At 43.1% G+C, this 19,176-nt stretch overlaps 1 protein-coding gene across 1 annotated transcript in view; it reads right to left on the bottom strand.

The window, feature by feature from the left end:
- LOC144610829 (OTU domain-containing protein 7A-like) overlaps nucleotides 1-19,176 on the bottom strand; it is a 70,841-nt gene that overhangs the window by 34,578 nt on the left and 17,087 nt on the right. The window contains exon 2 of the mRNA XM_078429758.1: nucleotides 5,349-5,503. Coding sequence (XP_078285884.1) covers nucleotides 5,349-5,433 — 85 coding nt within the window. The 5' untranslated portion in view covers nucleotides 5,434-5,503. The remainder of the gene's footprint in view (nucleotides 1-5,348; nucleotides 5,504-19,176) is intronic.

Genomic DNA, 19,176 nt, shown 5'->3' with positions numbered 1-19,176 from the left:
TGGAAACTAGATTAGGATTACATGCTCGAATGCAAGGAGAAAGTATATTGCAGGTCGAATGTAAGAGTAAGCTTATAGCCAACTAGACCAAGTGGACCTATGGGGCCCAAACCTCTCCTGCATTGGTGCAGCACCCTCTCCTCCCCCTCCCCCACACCCACACAAAATGGCGGCACTGCCCTAGCAGCTGCGGCTCACCTGCGGTCCATTTGTCTTTGTGTTTTTTGGTCTTAATTGTAGTTGTGATGTGGTGTTTTTGTGTTTGTGTACTATGTGTGTATGTGGGGGGGAGGGGGAAACTGTAACATTGTAAATATGTGTCCCTTCCGAACGGAGACCCGACCTTTGTTTTCTGGGCCGTGTCTCCGTTCCTGCTGCGGCCTACCATCGGCCCAACTCCTGGAGCTGGCGGCCTCCAGGGCTCTGGTTCGCAGAGCCCGCGGATCGGACTGACCACCACCGGAGCCGGCCGTCTTCGGAGGCTGCGGGAGCGGCTGCGACTCGCCTTAGGCTCGGGCCGCGTGGATGCCGACATCGGGAGCTCCGGCAGCGGCAGCGGGTTCGCCCGCCCCGGATCGCGGGGCTTGGGTCGCGGACATTTCACCGTCCGGCGCGGCCTAAGATATGCCGCGGGATATTTCTCTGCTGGGCGGGGGCTTCAATGTCGGGAGCCACGACCGCCCCGACGTGCAGCAACAGCGGCAGCAGCGTGTTCGCCCGCCCCGGATCGGACTTATCATCGGCGGAGCCGGCCGTCTTCGGAGGCTGCGGGAGCGGCTGCGACGCGACGCGCCTTGGGCTTGGCCCGCTGTGGACCGTCCGGTGCGGCCTGCAACCACAACAACCTGACTGCGGGCGAGGACAGCAGGAGAAGGGAAAGACATTGTGGCCTTCCATCACAGTGAGGAGAGGACTGGAGGAGACTCACTGTGATGGATGTTTCTTTTTTTGTGTGTTTTTGGGGTTGGGTGGTTTGAGTGCCTGTTTGATGCTTTTATTGTTGGACTGTGTTTTTGGGGGTTTTGGGGTTGTGTAATTTGAATGCCTGTTTAACGCTTTTATTGTTGTACTGTGTTTTTGGGGGTTTTGGGGTTGTGTGATTTGAATGCCTATTTAATGCTTTTATTGTTGGACTGTGTTTTGGGGGTTTTTGGGGTTGGGTAATTTGGGTGCCTGTTTAGTGCTTTTATTGTTGGACTGTGTTTTTGGGGGTGTAATTTTGATGCTTATTTAATGCTTTTGTTGTTGGACTGTGGGTGATTGAATTAACATTTTGTTCAAGATGGCCGCGCCGTTGTGTTTGGCTGCCTGCCACTGTATGTTTCTTTTTTTTCCCTAGTCAGATGTGCAGCACTTTGGTCAACGTGGGTTGTTTTTAAATGTGCTATACAAATAAATTGACTTGACTTGACTTGACTCCATCCCCCTCAACCCCCCTTATCCTCCCTACCCTCCCTCCCTTCCCCTCCCTACCTAGGAGATAAATTTAAACTTTAAAATATGAATAACTTTTAAAATATAACACCGATTTCAATGAAACTTCTTGCATTAGCACCAAAGGGACGATGGTGAGTAAGGTGGGCCTAAAAATGTCGCGCTATCGTGTACCATTTTGGCTGTAGTTCAGGAACAAACAAACATACAAACGAGAGTTTTAGTATTTAGATGCGCGGGGCCTTTTAAAAAAAATACACCGAGTGTGGTGGATGCCTGGAAAGCGCTGCCTGGGTTGGTGGTGGAGGCAGATACGATTAAAGGGGCTTTTGGATAGGCACAAGGTTTGCAGGGTACGGAGGGATATGCATCACTTCCAGGCAGAGGAGATTCGTTTAATCTGTCGTCATGTTCAGCACAGACATTGTGTGCCAGAGCAATGTAATTCTATGTTCTATATTTTACACGTTCCAAATCTATGAAAGCTCACTACACTTATAAGTTGTCCATTTATTTAAACAAAAACTTTTGATATGATCACTTCAATACAAGGAGACAGGGGCACAAGGGCAAAGAACCAGGGAAGAATGAACAGAAGGAACCTAAAAGAATGAAAGTGGAATTTCACAGAAATACAACATTCCAAAGGGGCTTTCCCTACTTTTGTGGCAGGAGAAGAGATCAGGGTTGAGGATCAGGGTTAAGGATCAGGGTTGGGGTGGGATACAAAGTAATTAGTAGGTCACTAAAAGATTTAGGGAATGCTGTGAGGAGGAATTGTTGAGAGTGATCATTAATCTTTAGAATTCTTGGCCCCAGAGGACTGCTTCCTTTTATGTTTGTTGAAGGTTGAGATATTGTAACATTAAAGGTTATATTCATTGGCCTCAATTCCATTTTTATATCCAAAGGCCAGATCAGACTTGATGGATTCTATAACATACTCCAGTTTTTATACATTTTATATCCAGGGAAAAAAACAAAAATATTAATGAAACTTTTCACAGATCCTAAAGTAAAGATTGGAACATACATAAAAGATTAAGATAAAAGCAGAAATGTAATTTTTTTTAAAATGTTCCAATTTATATTTTGATGTATGTATACAAAGAATTGACACTTTATGCACATAAAATATGTTCTCTTTAGAACCAGAGGGTTGGCTAAACACTAAATTCAGTTCAGAATACCATCAAAAACAACGACACCATCTGCAAAATAATTATGACAGGGGATTTTACATTTTGTATGTACTTTTATGTTTTCACCAAACTACTGATTTCACTTGGTCACTTTAAAGGCAGCGATACCACAGTCTGTGAAAAAGCAGGAAATTAATCATAGTAGTTGCTGAAATGTCGTCACGACAGCTTCAGGAGGACTGGGCCAGTCACAGGTTTCAGATCGGCATTCTTGAGAGTGAACCCATGGAAAATGACTGGTCTGCATTTACAGAGACCAGTTAACATACAAGCCCGCACAACTTTGGGATGTGGGAGGAAACTGGAGGAATCCCATGTGGTCACAGGAAGAAAGTGCAAACTCCATACAGACAGCACTCAAAATCAGGATTGAACCATGATCTCTGGTGCTGTGAGGCAGTAGCTCTTCCAGCTACACCACTATTTAAAAACTTAGCCTCTACAGGTGTCTCTGGTAGTGAGTTCCACTGATTCACCAAACTCTAAGTGAGGAAACTGATCCTCTAAGTCCTAAATGTCTTCCTGCTCACCTTCTGTGTGGCTTAATGACGACCATCTAGTCGCTCTGACATCCACCATCACAAAATGGTTCCAGAGGCTTCTCTTGGCACACATCAACTCCAGCCTCCCAATCACCCGAGACCCACTGTGATTCACCAACCATCGCAACAGGTCCAAGGCAGATGCCATCTCTTTGGCCTTACACTCAAACCTGGAATATCTGGAATAATAGGGACATTTGCAACAGACTCCTATTTATTGACTGTAGCTCTAGCTTCAACGCCATAATGCAAACCAAACTCATCAAACTCTTATATCCAGGTCTCAGCACCCCTCTCTGCAATTGGATCTCTGTCTTCCTGGCTATAAACAGCAATCAGTAATGATAGGCAACAAAACATCCTACAAGATATTTCTCACTACTAGTGCCCCTCAAGCCTGCATTCTAAGCCCCTTACTATATTCTCTATATGCTCACAACTATGTGTCAAAATACTGCTCTAACTTTATTTACAAGTTTGCAGAATACACCACCATGATGGGCCACATCTCAAATAGTGACGAGATGGAGCAGAGGAAGGAGATAAAGAGTTTGATAGCATAGTGTCGTGATAATCACCTCTCCCTCAATATCAGCAAAATGAGGAGCTGGTCATCAGCTTCAGGTAGTGGGGTGGAGCACATGTGTAAAGGGTGTTGAAGTGGAGATGGTGTAAATATCATCAACAATTGGTCCTGGTCCAACCATGTTAACACTGCAGTCATAAAAACACACCAACACCTCTATATCCTCAGAAGAGTAAGGAAATTTAGCATGTCTCCAATGGCCCTTACCAATTTTTACAGATGCACCACAGAATGCATCTTATCTGGATGCATTACAGCTTAAAGCAACTGTTCTGCCTAGGAGTGCAAAAAATCACAGATAGTTGGCAATACAGCCCTGTTCATTACACAAACAAGCACCCTCCCCAACGACTGCATCTATACGTTACCTCGGGAAAGCAGTCAGCACAATCGAGGACCATTCACACTCCTGTCATTCTCTCTTCTCCTTGCTCCTGTCTGGCAGTAACAAAAGATGTCCAACCGAATTCAAGAACACGCTTCTTCCTCGCTGTAATCAGACTCTTGAATAGATATCTCACATTCTAGTGATACATTTTTCGATTTTCTAATCTACCTCCTTGAACTTTTTAAATTCTGCATTCCTATTTTCTCATTTGCACTACCTTGATGACATCCAAATCAACGTTTTTCTTGATGCACGTGACAATAATAAATCAATACCTATAATGTTATGTTCAAATGTATAAACAAGCATTTAAAAAAAATGTTATATTTATCCCTTAAACAATAATATGAACAGAATTTCCCAGCAACTACATGCAAAAAACTGGCAAGTAATCTTGGCGACAATCTCATAATGTTACTCAAAACAAAGTTCTGGAGGAACTTTAGGCATTATTTTGGAGAGGTAACATTTTGGATCGGAACCCTTCTTCAGACTGCAGGCCAACATCTCCCAATCCGTTTATTAAACTCATTGGCTCAGTCTATCTCCCCTTCTACAGACTCCAATCTAAATCCAACTCGAGGACCAACTTTAGGAATTTTATTCCCGGTCTGATTAGATAGATAACACAGTCTAATAACCCATTCAGCCACCCAAAACATAACTCCAGAATAGATGAATTTGACATGCAATGTTTAATGTCAGATGATTATAGGAATAAGTAACCAACTGTGACAAACAAATAGATTTTATAAAAACCCTGAAGGTTACGTCTTGGCCATGAACACAGAGCAAATGAAACAAATGTGCAAAACTATTCTCAGTTGTGAAAGTACTAATACCTTCTCACAGAAACTAATAATGGAACCAGGAGACAAAGCATTTAAATCCCATGGTACCACACAAACAACCTGACCACTGTTGGATAAAATAATTTAAAACATTGCACCACTTTTAGATTACGTTGTACCATTCTGTACTGTAACACGTTACCTTGGAGAGTAAGCTTATGTGCCCATTGCCAATCAGAAAGTCACTTCAGTTTTAAACAATTAAGAAATATTAAACATTTGAAATAATATTCAGCATGGTAAAGCAAATTAAAAAAATTGTAATAAAACATTGAACTTCTCTCCTCTGAAGTTTAGATAGTCATGGAACACTTGATGCGACTTGTTCTTTAGTCTTTAGCTTACCTTCCAGCAGGTCTCTTGCCAGACCAGGTTCTGCCCCTGTGGACCGAACAAAGTCTGACAGGACTGCGTCCATATCAAGAGTCATGTGATCATATAGATGCACTGCCTGTCCCACCACACAACTGGTTTCAGTCGCCAGGCTTTTAGATGGACATCTGTTGAAAACAAAAAGAAAATAATAATAGCTTTCAGGGTAAAAAAAACACAAATATGGTATCAGACATTAATTCCAAAAGAGTTCATGAGACTGTTTCCCGCTGCTTGCTGCAGCCAGTTGTGGAAGTACAGAATTCCTCAGTCACCTGCTTGTTTTCTTCTGCTGCAATGTAATATGCGTGCAGCAGTTTGCCTCCAAACTGTTTGTACCATCCAGTAGCTGTGAAAGCAACAATCTCACCAGTGTGTGACAATGACTCATATTTAGGAACCAGAGAAAGACGAAAACAATCCACTACTACAAGCAGCAGAAGTTCACATCCGCTCCATTTCACCAGAATAATTAAGGAAGAAGAATTGAAATCTAAAGTCAGTGAAAGCATGCCATTATCACACAAAGACAAGAAAGTGCCAATACTGGAGCTGTGAAATCTAACTAGAAAGTACTTGACATAGTCAGCAGGTCAAACATCATCTGTAAAGAGAGAAAGTGTCGATGTTTCTGGATGTTGACTTTACCGAAGGTCATTGATCAAAAACAGAATCTTCCTTTTTACAAAAGCTGCCTCGTCTACTACATATATTATAATTTTCTGTTTATCTCCCTGTATCACATTGTTGTTGTTGATTTACATCTTTTCTGCTTGAACAATGATATTTGAAAGGACTTTTATTTGAAGACTACAAGAACACCTAAGAACACTGAAAAAGTCTGGTCTACCCCAACAGCTGCTGATGCACCATAGAGAGCATCCTAACACATGGCATCCCTGTGTGGTATCTCAGCTGCACGGAGGCAGAGAGGAAAGCTCTTCAGTGGGTAGTCCATAGAGCTCAGAGGACCATCGGAACACAGCTACCAGCCTTGGAGGGCATCTACAACACACGATGCCTCAGAAAAGCCACCAGCATTCACAAAGACTCTTCACACCCCTGCAACTTCTGCCTTCAAGCAGACGATACAAGGCCTTCTACGACCGCACCTCCAGACTCAGGAACAGCTTCATTCCCAGGGCCATAGCTGCTATGAACCGGTCCTGCTGAGCCGGATGGTCACATCGCACAGTGAACCGGCCCAGATCTACTTGTACTTTATTCTGTTTTAAAACTGTTCTAATTTGTTTCATTGGGTTGTTTAAATTAATACTAATTAGCTAATTAATTTATTGCATTGAATGGAAGTCGCATTCCCAATCTCGTTGTACCCCTGTACAATGACTATAAAGATATATTGTATTGTATTGTAAATACATAACTTTCAAAGTAAAAAGGAGTAATCCAGTAAGTCAAGAAAAATAACCTGTCTAATTGATTGCTGCCCAGTACCTCTAGCCACTCCCAAGCTCTCTTCTCCCATTACCCCACTTCCCTCATTTCTCTTCACCATCTCATCCTTTCTGCCCGCCTCTTCTATTTCCCCCCCCTGGCCTCGTTGATTGCCCTACCTCTCCTCGAGCCTCCCTCCCTTTACCTCTCCTCTCTCACCTTACCCATAACTCTTCTCCCATCCTCTCACCCCTTCATCTACCCCACTCACTCCCCTTATCTGTTCACCCCCTCCAGCCTCTCCCCCCAACTCTCCCCCCCCCACGTCCCCTCTTCCTCCATCACTCCCTTAACTTTCTAGTCTCCCCTCACTTCCTCCCTCTCAACTCTTCCATCTCTGCAAATACCCCCTCATCAACTCTCCCTCCATCCAGCCCCCTTCCATTTCCCACTTCCCTCAACTCTCCCCCTCCAGCATCATTTATCTCCCCAAACTCCCCTCTTCCCCAACTCTATTCCTCCAGCTCCACTTATCTCCCCGAACTTCCCTTGTCCTCCCCTCCATCCAAATTCACCTCCCATCCGCCCCCCCTCTTCCTCCCTTTCCCTCCCACTTCACTCAACTTTCTCCCTTCAGCCTGTTCCTTCCCCCAAACTCTCATCCTCCCCCACACTCCCTTCATCCCCACTTATACCTCTCCCAACTCTCCTCTTCCTCCTCACATTCCCTCTTCCCTCAATCTTCCGTTATCATCACTTCCTCCACCCCCAACTCACTCCATCCCCATTCACCCTCCCTAATCCCCTCAACTCTTCCTTCCCCCCCAACTCCCCCCACACCACCCTCAGCACTCCCCACCCTCAACTCCTCCTACCCTCAACTCTCTTCTCTCCTACCCCCTTCACCTCCCCTACCCTCATATATTCTCCCCCTCCCCTAGCTCTCCCCAAATTCCTCTACCCCCAACTCCTTCTACCCTCCCCAACTCTTCCTTACCACCTCAACTCAGCACCCCCTCAACAATCTGAACTTCCCCACCCTCCTCAGTTTCCCCACCCCCTCAACTATCTCCTCAACACTCCCACCCTCCTCAACTGTCCCTCAAACCTCCTCCCTCTCTCATTCGTCCAGCAACAGCTCCAGGTAGCATCATAGATTCCTACAGCACGGAAATAGAGCCTTTTACCCAACTTGTACATGCCGACCAAGGTCCCGGATAGGCAGCAGAGAAGCTCCCGGTGGCCGGTGCAGACCAGGTGGCCGCTGAGAGCAAGGACGGACCTGGCAGCCAAGAAGAACGAAGAGCCAGCGGGCCGCCCGAGGCCACATGTGCTAGCAGGCCTGGGTCACCACTGCAAAGGGCCCGGCAGGCCGCTGCCTGCAGGGGGAAGCCCCAAAGACCAGAGCTGCTGGCGACTACGGATGCAGGAGAGGGACCAGGAGTATTGTCTCCAGCGTCTTCATGATTGGCTGCAGGAGGCATCCCCCGGGACACAGAGGAGGTCGGTCGGGTGAGAGGGATGTCGGGTCGCAGGGCTTACCTGGATCAGGGATGCTCCAGCACTTCCAGCACGTGGAAAGGACTTTGGACATTGGTACTTTGCCAACTGCACCAAATGTGGCGACTGTGGATTTGAGGGTCATGCAAAAGAATTTCACTGTGCTATGTCTACATGACAATAAAGAACCAGTGAACCAATTAAGTGCTTTAAAAGATTGGTAATGGCCTGCATCTCTGCCTGCCATCCAGACTAAAGGGTGGCACAGTGGCACAGCTGCTGCCTCACATCGCCAGACACCCGGGTTCGATCTTGACCTTGTGTGCTGTCTGTGTGGAGTTTGCACATTGTCCCTATGACCGTGTGGGTTTCTCAAGGACGTGTGAGTTTGTAGGTGAATTGGCCCCTGTAAATTGACTGTTGCATGTAGGGAATGAACGAGATAGTGTGAAACATAGAACTAGTATGATCAATAGCTGGCGTGGACTTGGTAGGCTACAGGGCCCATTTCCATGCTGTATGTCTAAAATAACTTAGACTCCTTGCAAATTGTCTTTGGGAAAAATAGATCTAAGGAGGACTAAATTCAGCTCTGGATCACTCTGACAATAAGAACTCCTGTCAGCATGCTATTCATTGACTACAGCTCAGTCTTCAACCCCTTAATACCGATTAAGGTCATTCGCTAAACCCTCTAGACTTTGGCCTTGGGACCATCCACAACTGGCTTCTGGACTTCCTGACCAGTAGACCTCAGTTCGTTAGAATTGGTCATAGTATTTCCTCCACCATGGTGTTCCTCAATTCATGACCATGGCCAAGAATAACAGCAAATTGATCTTTAAGTTGTTCGATAATACCAATTGATAATTTTGTCAGCTGGATCAGCAACAATGATGAGATGATGCACTTGAAAGAGATCGAGAACCTTGAGTTCATGGTGTCAGGACAACTCAGGCCTTAACATCAGCAACAACAAAGGATTGGTGATAGACAGCTGGAGTAACACAGCGGGACAAGCAGCATCTCTGAAGAGAGAAGGAATGGGTGACGTTCCGGGTCGAGACCCTTCTTCAGACTCGTCAGATAAAAGAGAAACGAGAGATATAGATGATGATGTAGAGAGATAAAGAACAATGAATGAAAGATATGCAAAAAAGTAATGATCATAAGGGAAACAGGCCATTGTTAGCTGTTTGTTGGGTGAAGACGAAAAGCTGGTGCGACTTGGGTGGGAGAACGATAGAGGGGGAATGCCGGGGTTACTTAGAGAAATCAATATTCATACCACTGGGCTGTAAGCTGCCCAAGCAAAATAAACTTTTTGTGTCTATCTTCAGTTTAAACCAGCATCTGTAGTTCCTTCCAACACCAAAGGATTGATTATTGACCTACCGAAGCGATGGGGTTAACACAACCCTGTCCTTATCAATGGAACTGTTGTAGAAATGGTTGACAGCTTCAAGCTCCTAAGCATTGGTATTAGTTTAGTATTGTCACATGTACCACATGTACAGTGAAAAGCTTTGTTTTGTTAACTATCCAGGCAAATCATACGATATACAAGTACAACCAAACCATAAAAGGATGTAACCATGTGGTCACATCCATACCACCAACAACTTAACCCATTCACACTGATACAGTAATCAATAGACAATAGGTGCAGGAGGAGGCCATTCGGCCCTTCGAGCCAGGACCGCCATTCAATGTGATCATGGCTGATCATTCTCAATCAGTACCCCATTCCTGCCTTCTCCCCATACCCCTGACTCCGCTATCCTTCAGAGCTCTATCTAGCTCTCTCTTGAATGCATTCAGAGAATTGGCCTCCACTGCCTTCTGAGGCAGAGAATTCCAGATTCACAACTCTCTGACTGAAAAAGTTTTTCCTCATCTCAGTTCTAAATGGCCTACCCCTTATTCTTAAACTGTGGCCCCTTGTTCTGGACTCCTCCAACATTGGGAACATGTTTCCTGCCTCTAACGTGTCCAACCCCTTAATAATCTTATACGTTTCGATAAGATCCCCTCTCATCCTTCTAAATTCCAGTGTATACAAGCCTAGTCGCTCCAGTCTTTCAACATATGAAAGTCCCGCCTTCCGGGGATTAACCTAGTATACCTACGCTGCACGTCCTCAATAGCAATAATATCCTTCCTCAAATTTGGAGACCAAAACTGCACACAGTACTCCAGGTGCGGTCTCACTCGGGCCCTGTACAACTGCAGAAGGACCTCTTTGCTCCTATACTCAACTCCCCTTGTTATGAAGGCCAACATTCCATTGGCTTTCTTCAACGCCTGCTGTACCTGCATGCTTCCTTTCAGTGTCTGATGCACTAGGACACCCAGATCTCGTTGTGTCCCCTTTTCCTAACTTGACACCATTCAGATAATACTCTGCCTTCCTATTCTTACCACCAAAGTGGATAACCTCACACTTATCCACATTAAACTGCATCTGCCATGCATCCGCCCGCTCACACAACCTGTCCAAGTCACTCTGCAACCTCATAGCATCTTCCTCACAGTTCACACTGCCACCCAATTTTGTATCATCTGCAAATTTGCTAATGGTACTTTTAATCCCTTCATCCGTCATTAATGTATATTGTAAATAGCTGCGGTCCCAGCACCGAGCCTTGCGGTACCCCTCTAGTTACTGCCTGCCATTCTGAAAGGGACCCATTTATCCCCACTCTTTGCTTTCTGTCTGTCAACCAATTTTATATCCATGTCAGTACCCTACCTCCAATACCATGTGCTCTAATTTTGCCCACTAATCTCCTACGTGGAACCTTGTCGAAGGCTTTCTGAAAGTCAAGGTACACCACATCCACCGGCTCTCCCCTGTTAAATTTCCTAGTTACATCCTCAAAGAATTCCAGAAGATTAGTCAAGCATGATTTCCCCTTCGTAAAACCATGCTGACTCGGAACGATCCTGTTACTACTATCCAAATTCTCTGCATTTTCGTCTTTTATAATTGACTCCAGCATCTTCCCTAACACTGACGTAAGACTAACTGGTCTATAATTTCCTGTTTTCTCTCTCCCTCCTTTCATAAAAAGTGGGACAACATTCGCTACCCTCCAATCCACAGGAACTGATCCTGAATCTATAGAACATTGGAAAATGATCACCAATGCTTCCACAATTTCTAGCGCCACCTCCTTAAGTACTCTGGGATGCAGACCATCAGGCCCAGGGGATTTATCAGCCTTCAGTCCCATCAGTCTACCCAACACCATTTCCTGCCTAATGTGGATTTCCTTCAGTTCCTCCGTCATCCTAGGATCTCGCCACTAGAACATTTGGGAGATTGCTTGTATCTTCCTTAGTGAAGACAGATCCAAAGTACCGGTTCAACTCGTCTGCCATTTCCTTGTTCCCCATAATAAATTCCCCTGCTTCTGTCTTCAAGGGACCCGCATTTGCCTTGACTATTTTTTTCCTCTTTACATACCTAAAAAAGCTTTTACTATCCTCCTTTATATTATTGGCTAGTTTACCCTCGTACCTCATCTTTTCTCCCCGTATTGCCTTCTTAGTCATCTTCTGTTGCTCTTTAAAGGAGTCCCAATCCTCTGGCTTCCCACTCTTCTTTGCTATGTTGTACTTTTTCTCTTTTATTTTTATGCTGTCCTTGACTTCCCTTGTCAGCCACGGGTGTCTCTTACTCCCCTTGGAATCTTTCCTCCTCTTTGGGATAAATTGATCCTGCAACTTCTGCATTATTCCCAGGAATACCTGCCACTGGTGTTCCACTGTCTTCCCTGCTAGGGCCTCCTTCCAGTCAATTCTGGCCAGCTCCTGCCTCATGCCTCTGTAATCCCCTTTGCTATACTGTAATACTGACACTTCCGATTTTCCCTTCTCCCTCTCAATTTGTAGAGTAAAACTTATCATATTGTGATCACTGCCTCCTAATGGCTCTTTTACCTCGAGTCCCCTTATCATATCAGGTTCATTACACAAAACTAAATCCAGAATTGCCTTCTCCCTAGTAGACTCCAGTACAAGCTGTTCTAAGAATCCATCTCAGAAACACTCCGCAAGCTCTCTTTCCTGGGGTCCATTACCAACCTGATTTTCCCAGTCTACCTGCACGTTGAAATCTCCCATAACCACCATAGCATTACATTTGCGACATGCCAATTTTAGCTCCTGATTCAACTTGCACCCTATGTCAAGGCTACTGTTCGGGGGCCTGTAGACTAATCAAAAAAGTACATCAGCCTATTTATTTTCTTATCCATCTGAGAAAATATAGCATGTACATGAGGAATCTCTCAAACCTCCATAATGTGTCACAGAAAGTATTTTGACGGGATGCATCTCAGCCTGGCATGGGAGGGAGTGGATTACACAGCTCAGTCCATCACAGGTTGTCATTCCCTTCCATCCAGTCCATCTACATGGTGGTATTATCAAGGATGCCTTGATAATATTCATATTCCCTATAAACGCTATTCCCTTTCCTTTTCTACTTTCTGACCTTCTGGGAAAAGATAAAGCAGTTTGAAATCCCGGTCCAGACTTCCGCAATAGTACCAGACGCCTGAAGTAACACCCCCCCCCCATCTCTATTCCATTGCATTTCCAACTCTAGTTTAGAGATACAGCGTAGAAATAGGTCCTTCGGTCCATCGAGCCTGCGTTGACCAGCAATCAACTGTACACATTTCTAGTACTACCCACTGGGAACAATTTACAGAAGCCAATTAACCTACAAACCAGGACATCTTTGGAGTGTGGGAGGAAATCGGAGCATTCAGAGAAAGCCCACGCGGTCACAGGGAGAACATATAAACTCCATAAAGACAGCACCCGTAGCCAGGATGGAACCCGGGTCTCTGGCGCTATAAGGCAGTAACTCTACTGCTGCACCCGTATACTGCCATAGTAGGCTATTTCTGCCCAAGTGAAATTCCGCAGTGTATGGTTAAATTGCTGGACCAATAGATAGGGCCCTGGACGACTGATCCAAAATTTGACAAAGCTGACAATTGTCCATACTTAACTGCTGCTAATGTGAGGAGGCAGTTAACAGCTGACCACATTGCTGGGTCTGAAGTGCCACAGGGCAGAACAGGTAAGGATACACGCAAAACAGATGGACTGGATAGACTGGAGAGGATGTTTCCATTAGTGGGAGAGTTTAGGTCCAGAGGTCATAGACTCAGAATAAAAGGACATTCCTTTAGGAAGGAGATGAGGAGGAATTTCTTTAGTCAGAGGGTGGTGAATCTGTGGAATTGATTGTCACAGAAGGCTGTGGAGGCTAAGTTAATGGATATTTTTAAGGCAGAGATAGATTCTTGATTGGTATGGGTGTCCGGGGTTATAGAGAGAAGGCAGGAGAATGGGGTTGACAGAGGAAGATAGATCAGCCAAGACTGAATGGCCTAATTTTGTTCCTATCACTTATGAACATGAAGATGGGGTTTATGACAATCAGACAGTAACCATGACTGACTTTCTATTAATTTTATTAACTTTCTATTAATTTGAGTGTTATTTCATTATTTGACCTCCTCAGCTGTGACAAGATAATTAGAATTCTGGATTAATGGTCCAGAATTCTGACTGCTCGTTCAACAATTTAACGTAAATCATGCACTGGAACATATAGAAAGGAACTGCAGATACAAAATATATACAAAAGCTAGAAACTAAGTGCTTGGGTAAGTCTCAGGCAGCATCTATGGAGAAAAAAAGATGGGTTCGTTTTAGTCTGCAGAAGGGTCCCAACCAGAAACTGTTCTCATCTTTTTCTCCACAGATGCTGCCTGACCCAGTGAGTTACTGTGTGTTTATCTTCATGCACTGATTGAGCACTGAACAATGATTGAGAAATTTGGACAGAAATTGGAAGGATTACAAAGTTTCAGTTTTAATTACATAGAACAGAACAGCAGAGGAACAAGCTCTTTGGTTCCCATCGAACAAGATGCCAGGTTTAACTAATCTCCAAGATCTATATCATAAACATAAGAGCAGAATTAGGACATTCAGCCCATCGAGTCTGCTCCTCTAGTTGATAATGGCTATTCTCTATTTCTCTCGCAACCTCACTAATTGTACATCTTCCCCTTAAATTCCACCTCTGAAAGTGCAGCACCTCACACTTGCTCAGATTAAACTTAAACTGCCATTTCTTGTCCATTTCTGTAGTTGTTCTATATCCCGATGTATATTCTGACAGCCTTCCCCACTGTCTGAAACTTCATCAAATTTGGTGAAAATTAGTCACAGATCTCCTGCCAGAATAACAGCCTTCCACCGCTGCCCTCAGCATTCTATGAGTATGCCAGCAATGAATCCAAACAACAAAGTCACTGTAGATCTCATGCATCTTAATCTTCTGGTTTAGCCTACCCTAGGGATTTTCACCGTACAAAAATGATTATGCCAATGTACACATATCAGGAACGCATATCAGGAATGCATAGAAATGTACACATATCAGGAATGCATAGAAATCAGTACAGGACAAAAATAAAATGAAAGAAATCATTCAGTTTAAGAAAATTGATATAAATGTGCTGATCACAAAGTTTAACAACTAGCTTCCCTTACAGTTTCAAACCTGTGGCTGAGAATTCTGCTATTTTCAAAACAACATGGCTTAATTCACTAATGACCTGTACTCCGCTATAAATAGCCTTGACACAAAACACCCCGAAGCCCTGATCATTGTAGCCAAAGACTTCAATCAAGCTGACCTCAGGGGCATACTGCCAAAGTACCACCAGCATGTCTCTTTCTGTCCCACAAACCACAATCAGTGAGGATGGGTAGCACCTCCTCCACATTAATTCTCAGCACAAGTGCACTGTAAATTTGTGTTCCCAGTCCCCTACTCCTTATACATTAACAACTGTACTGCCAAACTCGACTCTCACTCCATAAGTTCACAGATGACACCACTGTGGTAGGCCACTTCATGAACAATGACACGATGGGGTACAGGGAGGGGAATAGATAGGACTGGAGAGCCAGAGTTATAGGGAGTAGTTGGTTAGGCTAGCATTTTATTCCTTGGCGTGCAGGAGGCTGAAGAGCTTCTAAAGGTGTGTAAGATCATGAGAGGAATAAATAGGGTGAATGCACAGAGCCCTCTGCTCAGAGTAGGCGAATCAAGAACCAGAGGACAAAGGTTTAAAATGAGGAAAAAGATTTAATAGGTAACCAAGGGGTAATTTTTTCCCACAGAGGGTGGTGGGTATATGGAACGAGCTGCCAGTGGATTAGTCGAGGCAGGTTTATAACATTTAAAAAGACATTTGGACAGGTACATCGATAGGAAAGGTTTAGAGAGATATGGGGCAAATGCAGGCAGGTGGGACTATATCGTAATGAATCATCTTTATAGGCATAGGCAAGTTGGTTCTGTTTGCATGCTCTGTGACACTCCCACAAACATACTTCACCATCAAACTACGGTGGACTTTGCACTACTAACGATGCAGTACGTACTTCAGATTGGTCTGGTTACCTAGGAAAACTGAAAATTTATAATCGTTTATTATATATTTGTGTTGCTGAAATAATGTGCCTGTAAAATTACATCAAGAAAGAACTTCATTGTTCTGGTCCTGGTCCATATGATAATGCAACACTCTTGACTTTCTTGGCTTCATCCTCCCACTTCTGAAATGTACTGCTGAATCTTTAAAATTCTCTTCTAACTTACACCTCTTCAAGTTTCTCAATATTAAATTTAGTCTGTTCACCGCCCAAATTTACCAATCTGCCCTCCAGAAATCATTTATAATCCCATCACCAGTTTGTGACATTCCTGAATGTTGAAGTTGTACCTAGAATGACAGCCTTATGTGAATAACTTTCCAAAAGTGCTCTCTAAGAATGAATGAATGTAACATCCAATTAAAGCAATGAAAAGAAAACACTGATAAATGAAACATAATTTTATTATTGCACAACAAACTCAGGCAGTACAAATTGGTACGATATTTGAGCTAATTATTTTTACTACAGCAGCAATTTTGAGATTGATGTTAACATTTACAATCTATTTATTAATCTCAGTACATTCAAGATTTTGCATGGTATAAAATACAGCAGAGTAGTTCATTTGTGATGTCAGGAGGTCAACACTGTGAGATGTACTTTGTGCTAAGATATTTCAGAGAAAATAATTTATTGCGGCACTCAACAACAAAAGGAAGTGTCCCAGCTCCATGCCGATATTATTCAACCAAATGCTTACAGGTCAGCATCACAGTAAAAGTTTATAGCACAGTAACATACACTTATACACTGACTATAAATGTAGTCAGTAATAACATGTTTCCTATGTTACAACTGCATTTCAGAAAGGAGCAGATTGTAAGGACCACTTACTACAATCATAGAAATAAATTTCATAACGATTTAAGACAGGGAACATTGGTATTTTCATGAAGTTTCCTGGTTACAGTACCGGCAAGAACTTTGGCTTGGATAATAAGCAAAATGCTCAAGATTTTCGAGCAAAAAACAAACTACAGGAAGAACTCAGGGGATCAAGCAGCATCTGGGGCAGGGGATGTGGAGGAATTGTCGACGTTTTGTGTCAAGACCATGCATCAGTGTTTTTTTTTGCTCCAGATTTCATCATCTGCAGTGCCTTTTGTCTCCAGCTGAAGATTTCACCTATTGTCCCAAAACTGCAAAAACAGTTTTGCAACAAATTACATCTGTTCTTTTCTTGTGGTCCTGCTCATGAACAAAGGTAGAGAAAAGTTTATATTCAAAATTAGAAAAGGTTAATATACTCTGACCAAGACACATTAAGAGGTAATGGCACAAATGCTTCCAAAGGTGGATTTATATTGTTCAAGAGACTGGCACTTATATACACACAAACTCAACTGCAACTTCTGCCGCGTTATATTACAAACTTTAGTTCCAGTGCAATGCACCTATTTTCAAATTAAAAGAATTTTCAACAGAAAATTGATTACTTCCTGTTTCGGAGTAGAGGTTCAATGCTATTGTTCTGAAATTACAGTATCAAAATTAAGAGTTAAAGGAGTTTCACTAAACTAAAACTATCTGTACCATCTAAACTTACAGAAGGTTAACAAACTGAACCACAAGAAAATGCTTCTGGAAAATTACAGATATATCAGATACAGTCAGATCAGTTGGCCACGTGGTACTGAGCCCACACAGAATGGGGCAACAGTACATCACAGGTTACAAAGAAGACAAAAGTTATAATGGATTCACAAATGTAAAGTTCAATTCAATTGGATTAGAAGATTATACAATGTAATGCAGAATTAATTAATTTGATGGATGCATTTTTTTAATGTTCTCAACTTCCAAATAACGATAACATTTGTTGGAGTTTTCTCCAATTTAGAAAATTAGCAACAGTTTCTAAACTGAGAATTTAAAGCATCGGCAGTTTCCTCGCAATTCACAAATCCTGAACTGCTGTTGAAATCGCCAAAATTTAAAACAAAAAACAGGCTTTAAAATAGCATTTAACACTCTGATTAGTCTCAAGCCTAAGTTGTGATGCAATAAAGGAGCACCTAACATATTCCTATACCACAAAACAAGCCAATTCTGAAAACTTAAGAATATTGTAATTAATAAAAGCAGTCTTTCAACAGCTTGAAAAAAAATGTAGAAATTCCAGATTGCTTGCGATACTCTACATTACCAATATGGAGAAGGATCTCAATCCAAAACATCACCCATTCCTTCTAACCAGAGATGCTGCCTGTTCCACTGAGTTACTCTAGCATTTTGTGTCTATCTTTGGTGTAAACCAGCATCTGCAGTTCCTTCCTACACTACATTGGACACCATAATACGGCCAAATTAAATAGCAGAATTCACAATTGCACAGCGCAGAATTCTATAAAACATTACAAAATGTTGAAATGGATATTGTTCAGCTTGCTGATGCCCTCAAGGAGAATTAGAGGTGGCTATTCAAGCATGGGTATTTTGGATTGGGTAACCAATGATGCCGAATATATGCAATTAAAATCTGACAGTTAATGCAATCTTTTCCAGTGCTCCCCAAGGGCTACTTCATATTGATCTTTAAAAGTATTCAGGTATAGCTAAACAGTCCTCACATCAACACTGCCATTAAATATTTTTGTTCAACTCTTCCAATAGAAAATGGCAACAAGCTTCAAGCTCTACTGAAAGACATCTAGCCATTCAAGACATCAAAAGTGCTGGAAACTATGAATTGGTGTTTGTGCAACATCTTTCATAATTATTCAACAACCCAAAGCACATCACAACAAATTACTTAAGCTAGCTGTATTCTAAGTAAACAGAGTTGTCAATTTGTAATCAGCAAATCAACTATGGTTGAAAAATGGCGATGGTTTATTTAATAATGAAACCACAGCAGAGAAATCTTGCAGCAGACCACTCAAAATATAGGGCATTTTTTGCAAATGTTCTATCAGTTATGCCTATATTCTATGATAATCCTTGAAATGGCATGAGTGTACTCTACTGCTACAAGAATGTAAATAATTAGGACACAAATCCAGAACCTGGGCCCTTTGCCCCACCAAATCCACACTGACCATACTTAGATCACTTGTTCACACTAGTTCCATGTTATCCTATTCCCTATAAACTAGGGGAAGATTTACACGGCCAATTAACCTACAAATCTACATGTAATTGGGATATGGGAGGAAACCGAAGCACCCGGAGGAAACCCACATGGTCACAGGTTAATTGTGCAAACTCCACACAGCAGCATCCAGGGTTTGGATCAAAACTGAGCCTCTGGCATTGAGAGTCAGCAGCTCTACCAGCTCCGCCACTGTGGTGCCCAGAATAAAGGCTAGTGGGATGGAAGGCAAGGTCAAGAGGAACCCAAAAAATGGTTCTGTTGAGGGGACATGGT

Source organism: Rhinoraja longicauda, chromosome 38 (assembly GCF_053455715.1).
Source record: "Rhinoraja longicauda isolate Sanriku21f chromosome 38, sRhiLon1.1, whole genome shotgun sequence".
NCBI classification, from domain to species: domain Eukaryota; kingdom Metazoa; phylum Chordata; class Chondrichthyes; order Rajiformes; family Arhynchobatidae; genus Rhinoraja; species Rhinoraja longicauda.
This window is presented reverse-complemented; position numbering and strand designations above follow the sequence as displayed.